Source organism: Pongo pygmaeus, chromosome 9 (assembly GCF_028885625.2).
Source record: "Pongo pygmaeus isolate AG05252 chromosome 9, NHGRI_mPonPyg2-v2.0_pri, whole genome shotgun sequence".
NCBI lineage: Eukaryota > Metazoa > Chordata > Mammalia > Primates > Hominidae > Pongo > Pongo pygmaeus.
This window is the reverse complement of record NC_072382.2, coordinates 122,234,055-122,252,324: the sequence shown is the minus strand read 5'-3', so window position 1 is coordinate 122,252,324 and position 18,270 is coordinate 122,234,055. Positions and strand designations below refer to the sequence as shown.

General features: G+C 38.4%; 1 protein-coding gene across 4 annotated transcripts in view; it reads right to left on the bottom strand.

Moving 5' to 3' along the window:
* ARHGEF12 (Rho guanine nucleotide exchange factor 12) overlaps positions 1 to 18,270 on the bottom strand; it is a 154,288-nt gene that overhangs the window by 14,022 nt on the left and 121,996 nt on the right. For all 4 annotated transcript variants that reach the window (XM_054437882.2, XM_063671504.1, XM_054437881.2 and 1 more), the window contains 8 exons: positions 18,078 to 18,232; positions 16,996 to 17,142; positions 15,561 to 15,646; positions 10,918 to 11,043; positions 8,976 to 9,090; positions 6,882 to 6,982; positions 1,939 to 2,016; positions 425 to 500 (listed from right to left, as the gene is read on the bottom strand). In XM_054437882.2, the coding sequence (XP_054293857.2) occupies positions 425 to 500; positions 1,939 to 2,016; positions 6,882 to 6,982; positions 8,976 to 9,090; positions 10,918 to 11,043; positions 15,561 to 15,646; positions 16,996 to 17,142; positions 18,078 to 18,232 (884 nt within the window). The remainder of the gene's footprint in view (positions 1 to 424; positions 501 to 1,938; positions 2,017 to 6,881; positions 6,983 to 8,975; positions 9,091 to 10,917; positions 11,044 to 15,560; positions 15,647 to 16,995; positions 17,143 to 18,077; positions 18,233 to 18,270) is intronic.

Sequence of the window (18,270 nt, the reverse complement as noted above, 5' to 3'; positions counted from 1 at the left end):
CCCTTAAGCCCAGGAGTTCGAGGCAGCAGTGCACCATGACTGTATCTGTGAATAGCCACTGCACTCCAGCCTGGGCAACATAGAAAGACCTTATTTCTGAAAAAACAAAAACAGTTCCTCATCACAGACAGTTTAAGATGTACTGGCCTAAAGAAAGCTTACAAAGCATACAAAGACTCACTAGAATATAAGAATGATGGAAATAGGACTAAATCAGTTCTCCGCTACATTCCTAAATGAATATTTAACACATCTTACATATAATGAAATAACGCAAGCAGATCTACAAATGTACAAATAACACGAGGTAGCACTGCAAACTGCTGAGAGAATGGTTCTCTCCTCTTCCCTTTGTCACAGGAAACTTTCCTATTGCTTCCCTTTTGCCACTCTCCCCAAAACTAAAAGACAATATCAGACCTACCAATAGTTTTATCTCTATTCACCTTCCAAACCAATGGCCCTTCATGAATCATCTTCCTTTTCGTTAAATCCAAATTCTGGCAAAATAAAGAAAATCATGCACAAATAATTTCCAAGCACTCAGTAACATGATAATCTATATAATACAGTCCCTTTTAAAGAAATTCTTAATATAAAGTACACCATTTACATTCAACTATCATTATTGCTATTTGTCAGTTCTTGAAAATGGCACAAAGGCCATATTAAAGTAATCTGCATACAATTTTCTAAAAAGGAAAAGGTATCTTGCAGAAAAACATTCAGGAGTACTATCTTCAAACCTCACTCTAAACAGATGATCACAGATTATGAAGATCAAGTTACAAACATTCAGCCACTAGATTCTCAACGTATCCTTTAATTTTTCTATGAATAACTGGATGAGCATGGTACATATGCTTGTCTATAAGAAAGTGGCTTCTGAGTTCCAAGGCTCTAATTTCAAAGAAAGTTCTAAGAAATAGTACTCATGAAAAGTCCAGGTACTACTCAGGCTTGGTCTAAATATTAACAACTTATTAGTAACAGAATCATCTTTTAGTATTAGCAGCTCTAGAAAACTCTCATTCTTTGGAAGCTAAGGGGAATAAGCACATTTACGTGCTTGTTGACAAAGTATTAATATATGACATAAAAGTCTATTTTAACAGCCACCAAATAAATCTGCCAAAACCACCACCTAGTGAAATGGTACAAAAAGACTTAAAATCCGAAAAAGTTAACACATAAGCCCACATACTAGAAGTGGCAATTAGTAAACATTTTACTATCGTTCCTATAATGGTTCCAACTTTTATGCTTCTGAAGAGCCTCATGAGAAAATAATATGTTATCTTGTGTTACTAAATGATCTGGAAAGTTACCATGGTAAACAGTCCTACCCTTATTTAAACTACAGAACACAGGCTGGGCATAGTGGCTTATGCCTGTAATCCCCGCACTGTGGGAGGCTGAGAAAGGAGCGCTTGAGCCCAGGAATTCTGGACCAGCCTGACAACACAGCAAGACCTTGTCTTTACAAAACATAGAATTAGCTGGGCATGGTGGCATATACCTATAGTCCTAGCTGCTAGGGAGGCTGAGGTGGGTGGACTGCCTGAGTCCAGGAGGCCAAGGCTGCAGTGAGCCAAGATTGCACCACCGCATTCCAGCCTAGGGAACAGAGCGAGACCCTGTCTGAAACAAACTACAGAACACAATAAAATTAAATTTTATAATAATTAGTGTCCCTTAGTCTCCTGCCAATTGCTGTCATGTAATATTATAGTTTCATGCAAGATAGTCCTCTAATGAAAGACTAATTTTCATACAGATCAAGCATTTAAAAGGCAGCAAAAAAAATCATAAATACAGATAATCTATGATACAAGAACTCCTTCAGGTGATGTATATTCCCATTGAGATGTTAATTACCTGCCAGGTCTTTAGCAAATTTTATTTTATTTTTTAAATTATGATTAGACCATCTCTCACCCTGAGCTCTTCAACATTTGGGTACTCTGACAACTTCAGGCTGGAGGTATCAAGGCGACGCTGATAATCTTCTAGGCGCTGAAAATTAGGCAGGGTGGAACCAAGGTTAGTGCTTTGGTCATTAATGACCTCTCTATTTCTGAATCAAACTTGGCATTTAAAATCTCCATTTTGGCCAGGCGCGGTGGCTCACACCTGTAATCTCAGCACTTTGGGAGGCTGAGGCAGGTGGATCACGAGGTTAGGAGATCAAGACCGTCCTGGCTAACACAGTGAAACCCCGTCTCTACTAAAAATACAAAAAATTAGCCGGGCGTGGTGGCGGGCGCCTGTGGTCCCAGCTACTTGAGAGGCTGAGGCAGGGGAATGGTGCAAACCTGGGAGGCAGAGCTTGCAGTGAGCCGAGATCATGCCACTGCACTCCAGCCTGGGCAACAGAGCGAGACTCTGTCTCGAAAAAAAAAAAAAATCTCCATTTTACTGAGCTCTCTGCAATGCTAGACAGGACTGAAAACTCACTCTCTTCCGTGGCTTTGGTGATACTATAATCTCCTAGTTTTCCTCCTACCCCTTTGGCTTTTCTTTCTCAATCTTCTTTTCAAAGTCATTGGTCTCTTATTAGCTTATATTTATTTTCTGAATAGGTAAATCATGCACACAGTACAAAATTCAGATGGCTATATAAGGCAAAAAATAAAAAGTCTCCCTCTAACCTTGTCCTATTGCCCCACCCCCCTCAATTTTCCCTAAAGAAGCAATCACTAATATCCATTTCTTGGGTAGCCTTTGAGAAAAATTCTATGCAAACAGATATGTATTTATTTATATATGTATATATAAGTATGCTTGTCTTTGTGCATGTTGTGTCTATTTTTTACAACAAGATATGGTAGCATAATATATTCACACATGCATTCCTTTGGTATTCCTATATGTATTCCTCATTGATATGGTAGGATACATTCATATACGCATTCCCCCACGTGTGAGAGTGTGTGTGTGTGTGTGTGTGTGTGTGGTGTATGACTTATATCTTGGGACTGTTCCACATTAGCACATATAGAGAGTTATTTCATTTTTTTATAAATGAATACAGGATGTAAAACTCTCTAAATAAACTATAATTTATTTCATTACGCCTTACTGATGGGCATTTAAGTTACTTCAACTCCTCTATAACAAACAATACTGTAATAAAGTGGACTTAAATATATGTCTTTGTACATCCGTGTAGGATATCTGTAGGATAAATTTCCAGAACCTGTTGGATCAAAGGGTATGTACATTCCCCCTCAAAATCATTTCCAAATACATGGAAAAGTCTGGGTGAGCACAGTGAACACCTATATATCACCATCTATGTTCTACCATTAACATTTGCTCTATTTGCTTGATCATATATCTATTTATTCATCCCTCTAGCCATCAGTCCATCTTATTCTTTGCATGCATTTCAAAATAAATTACAGACATAAGTACACTTTACCTCTAAACATTTAAACATCCATACAGTTCTTTTTAAAAAAGTAAAATTTGCATACAGTAGAACACACATTTTAAGTGTGTGTTCCGTGAATTTTGACAAATGCTTATACATTTGTGTAACCTAAACTTCTATCAAGATAGAAAATTTTACCATCACCCCAGAAAGTTTCCTCATACTTCTTCCCAGTTAATTTCTATCTCCACATCCCCAGTGGCAACCAGTTTTCTGGTTTTTTCCTACCATAGAATAGTTTAATCTCTCTTAGAAGTTCATATAAATAGAATCATAGGTATGTACCCTTTTGCATCTGTTTTTTTTTCACTCAGCATGTTTGTGAGATTCATCCATGTTGTGTGCCTTAGTGGTACATTCGTTTTTTATCACTCAGGGCATTCTATTTTATAACTATACCACAGTTGGTTTATCCATTCTGTTGATAAATTCTTGGGCTGTTTCTAGCTTTTCGCTATTATGAATAAAGTTGCTATAAGCATTCTTATCTAAGTCTGTTTGTGGGTATATCTTTATCTTCAGATAAAGATATATTTTATTATTCAGAAAATCTAGGTCCATTTTCTTATGATTGGCGTTCCTACTAAAGTTAGTTAATTTGTTATGTGCCATTACCAGCAGGCACAATGGATAACCAGCCTGAGTATGCCAGCTCATCTATACCAGGGGTCTGCAAAGTTTTTAGTAAAATGTCAGTTAGACTTTGCAGGCCATATAATCTCTCTCACAGTTATCCAGCTCCACTGTTTTGGAACAAAAGTAGCCACAGATTATACATAAATGAACAGGCTCTGTGTAGTAAAGAACTCTAATATGGTTCATTTCTCTTGAGCAAATCACTAGGAACAGAACTGCTGAGTCAAAAGGTAGACATAACGGTACCTACAGAGTTTAATTTAGATAAATATTGCTATATAACCCTCTGGGGTTTTATCATTTTACACTCTGAACAGCACAGCTGAAAGTACTAGTTTTTCTACAGCCTCACCAAGAGAGTTGTAATCATACTTAGCTCCTAAGAAACTACATCCGTGTTCATGGATTCAATCAGCCCCTGTATGCTCACAATCTTAAATTTTTATCTTCAACATGGTCCTCTTAGAGGTGGACCCATATAGCCAACTGCTTACTGTATCTGTCTACCTGATATCCCAAAGTGACCTCATCATCTTCCCCACAAATGTGGGGCTTCTCCACTCATCCTGTCCATCCAAATATGCAATCCAGAAACCTGGGGGTTTATTCTTGACATCACTTTTCCTTCAAATCCTTCTTCAAATCAGTCATCAAATCCTGTCAATTTTACCTTCTAAATACTTCTCCAACTTCTCTAAGCTGCCATCATCTATCCTAGATTGCTGCAAGAGGTTAATAAATGGGCTCTTTCATCCACTATCCTTCTTCAACTCATTCTCCATAGAGTAGTAGGGGTGATACTTACATAATGAAAATCTGAACACTATATTCTTACTTGTCTATGCTGAATTCCTACTGCTCTTAAGAATAAAAATCAAAATCTTTAATCTGATCTCTAGGGCCTTTATGAGTTGGCCTTGGTCTACTTTACCTCATTTTATGCTACTCTGACTTTGCTTTTTAGGCATGATCCACACTCATTTAAATTTTCAATTCTTCCAACAGACCATGCTTTCTTTTTCCGTCAGGACTTTGGTATATATTGCCTCTACCTCTAAGGTTGCACCCTTCACATCGTTTTGGTTCACTTCCACTCAGTCTTTCAGAGCTTGGCTCAAGTGTCAATTCCTCAAGAAAATTTTCTCTAATAGGTACCACCTAACATTCCCAAACTAAGCTAGGCCCCATAGTTATATATCATAGCATCTTGAAATTATCCTTGATAGCAGCTATCACAACTGATACAAAATATTTGCACTATAATCCTGTTAAATGCCTTTCTTTTTTTTTATTTTTTTATTTTTTTTATTTTTTATTTTTTATTCTTTTTTTTCTTTTATTATTATTATTATTATTATTATTATTATACTTTAGGTTTTATGGTACATGTGCGCAATGTGCAGGTAAGTTACATATGTATACATGTGCCATGCTGGTGCGCTGCACCCACCAACTCGTCATCTCGCATTAGGTATATCTCCCAATGCTATCCCTCCCCCCTCCCCACACCCCACAACAGTCCCCAGAGTGTGATGTTCCCCTTCCTGTGTCCATGTGTTCTCATTGTTCAATTCCCACCTATGAGTGAGAATATGCGGTGTTTGGTTTTTTGTTCTTGCGATAGTTTACTGAGAATGATAATTTCCAATTTCATCCATGTCCCTACAAAGGACGTGAACTCATCATTTTTTATGGCTGCATAGTATTCCATGGTGTATATGTGCCACATTTTCTTAATCCAGTCTATCATTGTTGGACATCTGGGTTGGTTCCAAGTCTTTGCTATTGTGAATAATGCCGCAATAAACATACGTGTGCATGTGTCTTTATAGCAGCATGATTTATAGTCCTTTGGGTATATACCCAGTAATGGGATGGCTGGGTCGAATGGAATTTGTAGTTCTAGATCCCTGAGGAATCGCCACACTGACTTCCACAAGGGTTGAACTAGTTTACAGTCCCACCAACAGTGTAAAAGTGTTCCTATTTCTCCACATCCTCTCCAGCACCTGTTGTTTCCTGACTTTTTAATGATTGCCATTCTAACTGGTGTGAGATGGTATCTCATTGTGGTTTTGATTTGCATTTCTCTGATGGCCAGTGATGGTGAGCATTTTTTCATGTGTTTTTTGGCTGCATAAATGTCTTCTTTTGAGAAGTGTCTGTTCATGTCCTTCGCCCACTTTTTGATGGGGTTGTTTGTTTTTTTCTTGTAAATTTGTTGGAGTTCATTGTAGATTCTGGATATTAGCCCTTTGTCAGATGAGTAGGTTGCAAAAATTTTCTCCCATTTTGTAGGTTGCCTGTTCACTCATGGGCAAGGACTTCATGTCTAAAACACCAAAAGCAATGGCAACAAAAGCCAAAATTGACAAATGGGATCTAATTAAACTCAAGAGCTTCTGCACAGCAAAAGAAACTACCATCAGAGTGAACAGGCAACCTACAAAATGTTAAATGCCTTTCTATTCTCCTAGCAAACGAGCTCAGTGTTGGCAGATATGGCACTCATTTTCTCAACTACTCTGTACCCTATGCCCAGCATACAGTAGATGTTCTATAAATATCTGCTGAATGAAGAGATAAATGAAAGAGCAAACAAGCAGCTTGAAGTGTTCCAAAAAGTCAAATACAACTCCGATATTCTATCACAGATTGATCTTGACCTGCCTACTATGCGAACAGTAAACAAATGTTCTCCCTGTCCATTAGGTAATGATAGTTTTAACAACTATTTCACAGATTCCAGGTAATATTAATTTAATGTTCTCCCAATGTCATCCTGTACCTTCTTGTTTTCCTTTTTTACCTGCTTGTTTTCTGCCTCCTTGACAGCCTGATTTACATAATTTAAGATCTGACGACAGTGATCTGCAGCTTTCTTCACCTTCTCCCTTTCTGTTGGCCATTCTAAATATGGGAAAGAAATCCAAAATGTAAAAGAGAAGAAATGAGCAAAAAACCATAAAATATATGTAAATGAGATTTCATTTCATTTCAGTACTTTTAAGAGCATATTAAGACCTTGAAGATTTTTGTACCAGCTTAAAGCCTCTGTCAGAGTCTCAATTCAAGCAGTCTTTGGACAGGTAAAACTTCTTATAAAAGGACTTTAAAACATAAATTCTAATCTTTAAAAAGAAATCACAGTACAGAACCCAAAATCCAAGAAGAGATGCTTTACATGAAGTACCAGGAACACTATACTATACACTCCAGACGGGCAGGTCTCATTTACTTTGTAAACAATACAAATGGAAATCCCTTCTCCCCCTAGAATTTCACAGTGCACAGCCTACATAATTATGTCCAGTGAACTTGTTAAACAAAATTTTTTAATAACACAATTCAAAATAATTCCAAAACAAGTTTCTTTGAATTTGAGATTATATTTAAAGAAAGAAAATAGATTACAACATTAAAAGAAGATGAAATTCATCAAAACGTATTGAGGTGGCAAGGCAAGGTGGCTCATGCCTGTAATCCTAGCACTTTGGGAGGCCAAGGCAATTGGACTGCCTGAGGTCAGGAGTTCGAGACCAGTCTGGCCAATATGGTGAAACCTTGTTTCTACTAAAAATACAAAAAAATTAGCCAGGTGTGGTGGCGTGCGCCTGTAATCCCAGCTACTCGGGAGGCTGAGGCAGGGGAATTGCTTGAACCCAGGAGGTGGAGGTTGCAGTGAGCCGAGATTGTGCCACTTCACTCCAGCCTGGGTGACAGAGCGAGACTCTGTCTCAAAAAAACAAAGCAAAACAAAACAAAACAAAATGTATTGAGGCTATGTCATGTCTATAATACAAAGAAGGCCAAAATCAGAACACTCAAAATTATAATCCTCCAAACCACAGTCCAACTACACTGAGCAGATATATTAAAGTGTAAAAATTAATGTATATGAGTGTAAACCACTTTTGTTACCAGGTACCATAATTTAAAATTTCCTGCTTATGCATTCAAATTGTCAGGCACAAGAAACAAGATTTCAGTTGCATTAAATTATTAATGAGAGCTAAGTGTAAGAACCTAAAACTCAACTGAGAAACAGATTCACTTCATGTTTCAAAACGGGAGAGTTGGAATTACACCGCATTGATTTGGCTTAATAAAAGTCATAGATAGATACCCATGAAACATCTCTTCAGCCAAGGACGAACCTTCTTCAAAGCAAAAATGATGCAGGCTAGAACAAGGATGGTTGAACCAGATAATTTTACACTTTGCAGGCCAAATGGGCACCGATAAAACTACTCGATTCTGCTGTTATAATGTAAAAGCAATCAGGGACAGTACATACACAGATGAGCACGGCTGTGCTCCAATAAAACTTTATTTACGAAAACAGACAGTGAGCATGACTTGGTCTATGATTCATAGTTTGATATACCCCGTGCTAAAGCTACTAATGGAGTACATTATATCAAACAGCCCGAAGAAGACTAGATTATATCTTGTTAGAAAATCTTGGCTGGGCATAGTGACTCATGCCTATAATCACAGCACTTTGGGAGGTGGGAGGACTGCTTGAGGCCAGGAGTTTGAGACAGGCCTGAGCAACATAGTGAGACCCTTGCTTTAAAAAAAAAAAAAAAAAAAAAAAAAAAGCCAGGTGTGGTGGTGTACACCTGTAGTCCCAGCTGTTCGGGAAGCTGAGGTGGAAGGAATGCCTGAGCCCAGGAGTTTGAGGTTGCAGGAAACTATGATTGTGCCACTGCACTCCAGCCTGCACGACTGAGTGAGACCCTGTCTCAAAAAAGAAAAAAAAAAAAAAAGAAAAGGAAAATCTTGTCATACTGTTTGGAAATCCAACTCCATTCAGGATGCTGTAAGATATTATTTACAGGATACTGGGTGTTTTGTTGTTGTTGTTCTTAAGCTTTTTATTTCAGTGAAAATGCTGTACCTGTGTATTTGGCAATATTATCCAACAGAAGTGGGTACTTAGTAAGCCTTTGCATTTGAGTGGGAATAATATCCTTCAGTTGAAGACGACGACACAGTGGATTACTTTCAGCATCCTAAAATTAAAGTGAAATAAGTGAATCTGTAATTCTTATTTGAACTTATACATGTACCATGTATTCACCGTAAGGGTTTAATGCATCACAGTTCTGGTTACTAAATCAAGATCTTTAAAAAATGCCAAGATATATCATTGTCACACTATACTTCTGCTTTCTCCTTTAATCACATAATGGGGGAAGGGAGCCTCTATCACTAAATGAATGGCTTGTTACCTGTTTAAGGAAGGACTGAAAGCATCCATAAGCAGCTCTACATATCGCTTCCTTGTGTTAAAACAGTTTTATCTTCACCTATTCAGAAAATCTAGGTCCATTCTCCTATGATTGACATTCCTACCAAAATTGGTTAGCTAATTTGTTATCTGCCATTCCAAGTAGGCACAATGGACAGCCAGTCTGAGTATGCCAGCTCATCTATACAGCGGTCTGCAAAGTTTTTAGTAAAACGCCAGTTAGTAAATATTTTAGGCTTTGCAGGCCATCTAGTCTCTCTCAACAACTATTCAGCTCCACTGTTTTGGCATAAGTGAATGAACAAGGCTCTGTGTAGTAAATAACTCTAATATGGCCTCCAAGGTTCCCATCTTCTTGTGTAAATACTCTGTGTAATCCTATGCCCTTGAGTATGAACATTTTGGAATCTGTGAATACAATGGGATATCACACCTATGATTAGGTTGCCACCACATGATTTTGAGATCATAAGAAAGGAAATTATCCTGGCTGGGCCTGACTTCATTAGAGGAGGCTTTAAAACAAATCTGTGTCAGAAAGCCACATTCCTACTGGCCTGGAAGAAAGCAAACATCCACCTCTAAACTGCCTAGTGGGGCCACATGGCGGAGATATCTGTGTTCTCTAGGAGTTGAAACTGGTTCCTAGCCAATAGCTAGCAAGGTAGGACCTCAGTTATACATTTACAAAGAAATGAATTCTGCTAACAATCAGTGAGCTTAGACGAGAACCTCGAGCATCAGATGAAAACTGCAGCTCCAGCTGACGCTGTGATCTCAGCCTGGTCAAACTCTCAAGGGAGGATCCTGCTAAACCATAGCCACACACCACAACAACTGTGAGAAATCTGTCAAATGGCCATGTTTGTGTTTACATAAAACTTTATAAAAACAGGTAACGGACTAGATATGGTCTGTCGGCCATAGTTTACCAACCCTTAATTCATATACCCCAATGAGTGTGGCTGCTGTTATGTTCTTCCCTGGATAAGCCCATTCTCATGCTTTGACAATATTCTCTTAATAGAGCATACGGTTGTTTCCTGATAAAAGCCTTGTGGCAATGTGGATTTCTATATTAAGTATTTTACTCCTGACATATATTTTTTATTATTCACCATTCCAAAGTCATTTTTATACCTTCCAGGAATTTAAGAGATAATGTATTGCTTTTAAAAATGTTAACATGGGCCAGGTGCAGTGGCTCACACCTGTAATCCCTTTGGGAGGCGGAGGCGGGCGGATCACTTGAGGTCAGGTGTTCAAGCCCGGCCTGGCCAACATGGTGAAACCCCGTCTCTACTAAAAATAGAAAAAATTAGCAGGGCGTGGTGGCATGTACCTGTAATCCTAACTACTAGGAAGGCTGAGGCAGGAGAATCGCTTGAACCCAGGAGGCAGAGGTTGCAGTGAGCTGAGATTGTGCCATTGCACTCCAGCCTGGGCAACACAGCGACACCCTGTCTCAAAAAAAAAAAGTTAGCACAGATGTAATCTTTGTAAAAGTCTTAGTCAGAATTCCCCCAGTTTATCTGATAATTGATAAAAACTTGCCTTATTTTTTTCTTACATGACTCACTCAACTCACTTGCACAAAAGTCTGAAATCGAGAATCCTTTTTCTGACGAGACTTGATCATTTCCAGGGCGAAAGGTTGGTTACTGCAAAAGGTAGCAGCAGCATGTTTCAATTTCTCCTCTCCCGGTCCGCTGAACTGTGCCGAGAATGCAAAGAACACAAAAGAGAATGGGAAACTGAGCTTATACAAGGCCAGACCAAGTGACAGACAACCAGAATCCTTTCAACATTTCAAGTGACAAAATACACAGAACTGCATATCTATGTGGAATATCAATGGTTCCCCATTAAAAAGGTCTGACCTTGACACAAGCAGACCTTTTCTGATCATATTCCAATGTTTTCTTCTTTTTTTTTGAGACAGTCTTGCTCCGTCGCCCAGGCTGGAGTACAATGGCACAATCTTGGCTCACTGCAACATCTGCCTCTCAGGTTCATGAGATTCTCACCTCAGCCTCCCAAGTAACTGGGACTACAAGCACATACCACCACACCCAGCTAATTTTTGTATTTTTAGTAGAGATGGGGTTTCACCATGTTGGCCAGGCTGTTCTCAAACTCCTGAACTCAGGTGATCTGCCTGCCTTGGTGTCCGAAAGTGCTGGGATTACAGGCGTGAGCCACCACGCCCAGTCCCAATGTTTTCTTGTTTGTAGCCTATCACGACCTATTACCTTTCAGCCTACGTTACCTGTAAATTACACAGAAAAGCTGACATTTGGAGAACACAAGATATAAAATGCCTGAAGACTGAGACTAAATTTCATTTTCTTTTTTTTTGAGAGAGAGTCTCATTCTGTGGCCCAGGCTGGAGTGTAGCGGCGCAATCTCAGCTCACTGCAACCTCTGCCTCCCAGGTTCGAGTGATTCTCCTGCCTCAGCCTCCCAAGTAGTTGGGACTACAGGCGTGTGCCACCACAACTGGCTAATTTTTTTTGTATTTTTAGTAGAGACGGGGTTTCACCATGTTGGTCAGGCTGGTCTTGAACTCCTGACCTCAAGTGATCCGCCTGCCTTGGCCTCTCAAAGTGAGCTGGGATTATGGGCATGAGCCACTACACATGGCCTAAAATTTAATTTTCTTACACCCTGAAACCTTTACGACAACTACTGTCTTACTACTCTGGGAAGCAAATCCTTGGCATACTAGCATTCTTTCTTACTCAGTATAAAACCCACTATGACCATGGGCAGGCCGTAAGTTTTCTGGGTTGAAACAAAATTAAATCACTGCTGTTTCACCTGTGCAGCAGCTGGAGCTGGCTTGGGGGAGATCAATGAGCTTATGAATTCTTTTGCTAAAAATTATACTTCTCACTAATGTTTTTTAATTTGTAAATTTAAGTCTGCATGTGTCATGATTTTAAGATTTCTGATGGTTAAACACCTAAAAAGTGATTTACTAGTAGGTGCTCTTAGAAGTCAAATACATTGTTTTTTAATACAGCGTCTATACTTGTAGATAATTGCTTTATGGTTTACGAAGATGTTTTCCATATAATCTTCCATTTAAAGCCATATTCCCAAGAGTCTGTACATAAAGGCATTTTGTAAAAAGCCCACCTGTAGTGCATTTGTAGATAAATTCAGAGTATTTTTTCAAGCAGGACACATACAAAGCAATATTTTAATAGGTCACTCCAATTTTGTATTCTTACTCTATGATGGATATGACATTTAACATGTTTATGAGACTGGCAGCATTTTTAGCATGTTAGTCAATCAAAGCACCATACAACTACAAAGAGCAGCTGGGTTTACCAAAGAAAATAACGCCCCCAACCTCAAGCAGTTCTACAATAGTTTTTTTTGTTTTCGTTTTTGTTTTTTTTTTTTGAGATGGAGTTTCGCTCTTGTTGCCCAGGCTGGAGTGCAATGGCTTGATCTCGGCTCACCGCAACCTCCACCTCCCAGGTTCAAGCGATTCTCCTGCCTCAGCCTCCCGAGTAGCTGGGATTACAGGCATGCGCCACCACGCCTGGCTAATTTTGTATTTTAGTAGAGATGGGGTTTCTCCATGTTGGTCAGGCTGGTCTCGAACTCCTGAACTCAGGTGATCTGCCTGCCTCGGCCTCCCAAAGTGCAGGGATTATAGGCGTGAGCCACTGCGTCCGGCCTCTACAGTAGTTTTACAAGCAGTTTAAGTATAGATGTTCCTTGATTTCTGATGAAGTTATATCCTAATAAAACCATCAAAAATTGAAAATATCTTAAGTTGAAAATGCATTTAAGACACTGAACCTACCAAATACTATAGCTTGGCCTAGCCGACCTTAAATGTGCTCAGACACTTGCATTAGCTACAGCTGGGCAAAATCATCTAGCAGTACAGTACCCTGTAGAGTGGTTGTTTACCCTGTGATCACATGGCTGACCAGGAGCTGTGGGTCACTGTTGCTGCCCAGCATCAAGAGTAACATACCACACATTGCCAAGCTCCGGAAAAGATTAAAATTCAAAATTCAAAGTATGGTTTCTATTGAATGTGTATTACTTTCCCACCACTGTAAAGTAAAAAAACTGCTGAAGTTGGAACCACAGTAAGTCAAGGATTATCTGAATATGTAAAGTGATCTTAAGGAAACAATACTGGATAAATACTTTCCAAAATGATTTTATTTAAACAGCAAGAGTAAAATCTAAAGGCCTATTTATGATTTTTGCTTTTATGATTTCTGGCCAATGCCTTCTTCTAAATTAACGCTTTGTATGTGACAGTTACAAACCACCATTCTGCTTTTCCTCAACTTTTTACAGGTACAGGCATACCTCATATTTTTATTGTACTTTGCAGATATTCCATTTTTTACAAATTGAAGGTTTGTGGCAACCCTGAGCAAGTCTGTTGGTGCCATTTTTCCAAAACCATGTGCTCATGTCATGTCTCTGTGCCACATTTTGGTAGTTCTCATAATAGTTTAAGCTTTTTCATTTTACTCTATCTGTTATGGTGATCTGTGATCAGTGATCTTTGATGTTACTATGTATTGTTTTGGGGCACCATGAACTGCACCCACATATGGTGGCAAACCTAATGGAAAAATGTTGTGTGTGTTCTGACCGCCCCACCAACTGACCATTCCCCCATCTCTCTTCCCTTTCCTTGGGCCTCCTTATTCTGAGACACAACAATATTGAATTTAGGCCAACTAACAACGCTGCAATGGTCTTTAGGGGTTCAAGTGAGGAGTCGCACATCTCTCACTTGAAATTAAAAGCTAGAAATGATTAAGTTTAGAAAGGAAGGCATGTCAAAAGCTGAGATTTGGCTCTTACGCCAAATGGCCAACTTGTGAACACAAAGAAAAAATTCTTGAAGGAAATAAAAGTGCTACCCCAATGAACAAATGAACAAGAGGAAAGTGAAACAGCCTATAGCTGGTATGGAGGAAGTCTGAATGGTCTGTATAAAGAAGATGAAATCAGCCACAATATTCCCTTAAGCCAAAGCCTAATACAAAGCAAGCCCCTAATTCTCTTCAATTCTATGAAGGCTGAGAGGTAAGGAAGCTGCAGACGAAGAGTTTGAAGGTAGCAGGGGTAAACTGATGAGATTTAAGAAAAGAAGTCATCTCCATAAAAATAAAAGTACAAAGTGATGCACCAAGTGCTGATATAGCAGTAGAAGCTATAGTAAGTTATCTAGAAGACGTACCTGAGATAATTGATTACAGTGGCTACACTAAACAACAGATTTTCAATGTAGATGAAATAGCCTTCCATTGGAAGAAGATGCCATCTAGAACTTTCATAGCTAGAGAGGAGAAATCAATGTCTGACTTCAGCATGTCAAAAGAAAGGCCAGCTCTCTTGTTAGGGGCTAATGACTTTAAGTTGAAGCCAATGATTGTTTACCATTCTGAAATTCCTGGAACCCTTAAGAATACTGCTAAGTCTACTCTGTCTGTGCTCTATAAATGAAACAACAAAGCCTAGATGAGAGCACGTCTGTTAAGACCTACTGCTCAGAAAAAAAAAAAAAAAGTTACTTTTAAAATGTTACTGCCTATTGACAATGCACATGGTCACTTAAAGACTTCTGATGGAGATGTACAAGGAGATTAATGTTGTTTGCAGGCCTGCTAACACAATATCCATTCTGCAGCTCATGGACCAAGGAGTAATTTTCACTTTCAAGTCTTATTATTTAAGAAATATATTTCATAAGGTGATAGTTGCCATAATAGTGATTCCTCTGATGGGTCTGGGCAAAGCAAACTGAATACCTTCTGAAAAGGATTCAATATTCTAGATGCCATTAAGAACATTCATGATTCACAGGAGGAGATCAAAATATCAATATTAACAGGAGTTTGGAAGAAGTTGATTCTAACCCTCATAGGTGACTTCGAGGGGCTCAAGACTTCAGTGGAAGAGGTAACTGCAAAAAAACTAGGATTACAGTGGAGCCTGAAGGTGTGACTGAATCACTGCAATCTCATGGTATGACTTTAATGGATAAGGGTCTGCTTCTTACAGATGAGCAAAAAAAGTGGTTTCTTGAAATGGAATCTACTGCTTGACCTTTCTCAGCTTTACATTAACTTTGCAACATGGGTGAGTTTGCATATTTGGAAAGGTTAGTTACTCAACCTTGAATCTGACCATCAAGTGTCCATAAAAATATTAAAAAGAAACAGAAAATTTCCTTACCCATGTCAGCAAATCTTCCCCAATCTGATCGATAACAGAGGTCTCATTTCTCTTTCGAACAGCCTTCATTTGTTCATTCAATCCAACTAAAGATAAAAAGATAGAAAAACGTTAGTAACACATTCAGTGTAGACAGAATTACTGGTAGTACAGAGAAGCTATTTTTTTTTTTATAAAGAGGCTTTTCATAGTAGTATAGCTGCTTCTTATCTCCTTAAATATAAATCTGGACATAGTGCTTACACATCTAGATATTATAACCTGTATCTGAAAAACAGGTGCTAAACAAAAAACATCTTTGGAAACTAGCACATTACATACACGGTGGTTGCATCAAATATTCATTTAACCTCAAGACTCCATCTATAATCATGCTCAAAAAGAACTTGAATTTAAACAGTACAAGTAATTCTGTTCACTGATCCTCTCAAAATGGGTAAGTGTGCAGGCAATGGATGTAATCAAGCCTGAACTTGTCAATGCATGCCTGTGAAACCCAAGATTATCCACAAAGGAATAAAAGGCATCAATTTGGTTAGCAGATGTTTATAGTTGGTGAAGACATGAAAAAGAAAGATAAAAAAGTCAAGGGTCATAGAGAAATAGTGACCTATAAATGAGGGGAACATCATATTACTGTCCACAAAAGTCCAAGATGACTTCAACCGATAAAATGTCAACAAGGTAGAATTTTTATATACTTATTCAGGTGTTCCAAGCAACAAAACAATAAAACAATTCCTGAGGCCAGGCGCAGTGGCTCATGCCTATAATCCCAGCACTTTGGAGGCCAAGGCGGGTGGGTGGATCACTTGAGGTCAGGAGTCTGAGACCAGCCTGGCCAACATGGTGAAACCCATCTCTACGAAAAATACAAAAATTAGCTGGGTGTGGTGGTGCATGCCTGTAATCCCAGCTACTCAGGTGGCTGAGGTGGGAGGATCCCTTGAACCCAGGAGGCAGAGGTTGCAGTGAGCCAAGACTGCGCCACTGCACTCCAGCTTGTGCAACAGAGCGAGACTCCATTTCAAAAAAATAAAAACAATTCCTAAAAATTACCGAACCATGTGATTATATACCATACACTACTATTTACAAAACACATTTATACATATATTATTATATTGGATATATATATTTAAAGAGATATATATACTATAATTGATAGAAAATTTTCAACGGTGAATTTGACTATTCATGTTTTTCAGCTTAGGCAATGACTTTAGACTAGAAGCCCTATGTTGACACAGTGTATATGAAACATTGATTGTGAGGAAAAGGATGTAGTCAAAGTTCCAATCATTCCTTTATTTATGTTACATTCTCACATATAATCTCAGGAATACTAACATGGGTACATTTACAAAATTTTATACTCACAATCTTTTCTCTATTGGAAATGTTAGGGGCAAAGATCAGAGCTAATTTCTCTTACTGTGAAGTTGAAGAATATCTTCCAAGTTTGAAAAAATTTTCCGTAGCTCTGAGGGTGACAGAATTCCTTCTCTGGACACTCGCTGATAGAACACTTGATCAAGAACCTTCAGCGTTCGAACATGAGCTCTTTCAGTGTAGAACAATTCTGAGCAGGAAAGACATATGAAATGTTGCCTTACTTAGAACAATTCCATGGGATCAATCATAGTCTTTAGCTGAAGTGAAGTAGCAAATGCATTATATAATAAATTATTTATCATTTAGAACGGATGAAATATCTCTGAAGTCATTCTGATTCCAAGAAATTCTCCTGCATACTGGCTCTGAGAGTTGAATACTGACAAATAAAAAATATCATTCAAAACTATTTTTTTTAGTGTATTCCCAAACACATCCGTTTACAATAATACCCACCTATCACAACTACATCATTAAGAAAACTGTAAGCCCCAACATCATATAGCCTTTAACTTGAGCCCTCTTAAGAAATAATAGTACTTTTGGTTATCTAATTTGCCTATAAACACTCATTTCTTGGGTCAGGCTTATAATTTCATTATGTCTCAGTATTGTCAGAGACAAGATATTTATTCATATCACATGCTAAGAACAGTAAAGGGTATAGCATCCATGCCACACATTTGTCACATACATGCTAGGGTAAATAAAGAACACTGCACTTCGATACAGAAAGACCAGGAACTAAATTTTTTTCCTTACACGTTATTAGCTGTATGATCTTAACGAATTCAATCTCCCTGGGCCTTACGTTCCTCATTTAAAATCTATGCATAAAAATAACTTAGTTGTTGCAATGACTTTTCAACTTTAAGATCTATAATGCTATGAATCTTAAATATCTTTAAGGCTTAACACGTTTTCCTTTTAAATTATCAATAAGAATCACAGAAGCATTTGCATTTTCTTGAGTTCAAGGATTATCCGTCCAGTTTAATTTCCTCTTTGTTTAAAACAAAAGGCTAGGAGAAACTTTGAAGCAAACTCCAAGGCTGAGAGACTTAATTTACTCTGACAAAACTCAGTATTTGTAAACAACAACAACAAATTGATTACACTCACCATTAATCACTTCCTGTCTTTTGATCTCACAAGGTTTTAGTCCCAGTAACACTTCTCGACTAACAAGCTGCTGCCAGTTGGGTGGATCTGTCTCTAAGTCATTTTCAAATTGTTCATCCTCACTTTGACTTTCTCCAAAAGCTACACTGTCAAACCTATGAAGAAAAAAGAGTGAATTCAATTTGAAGACTTC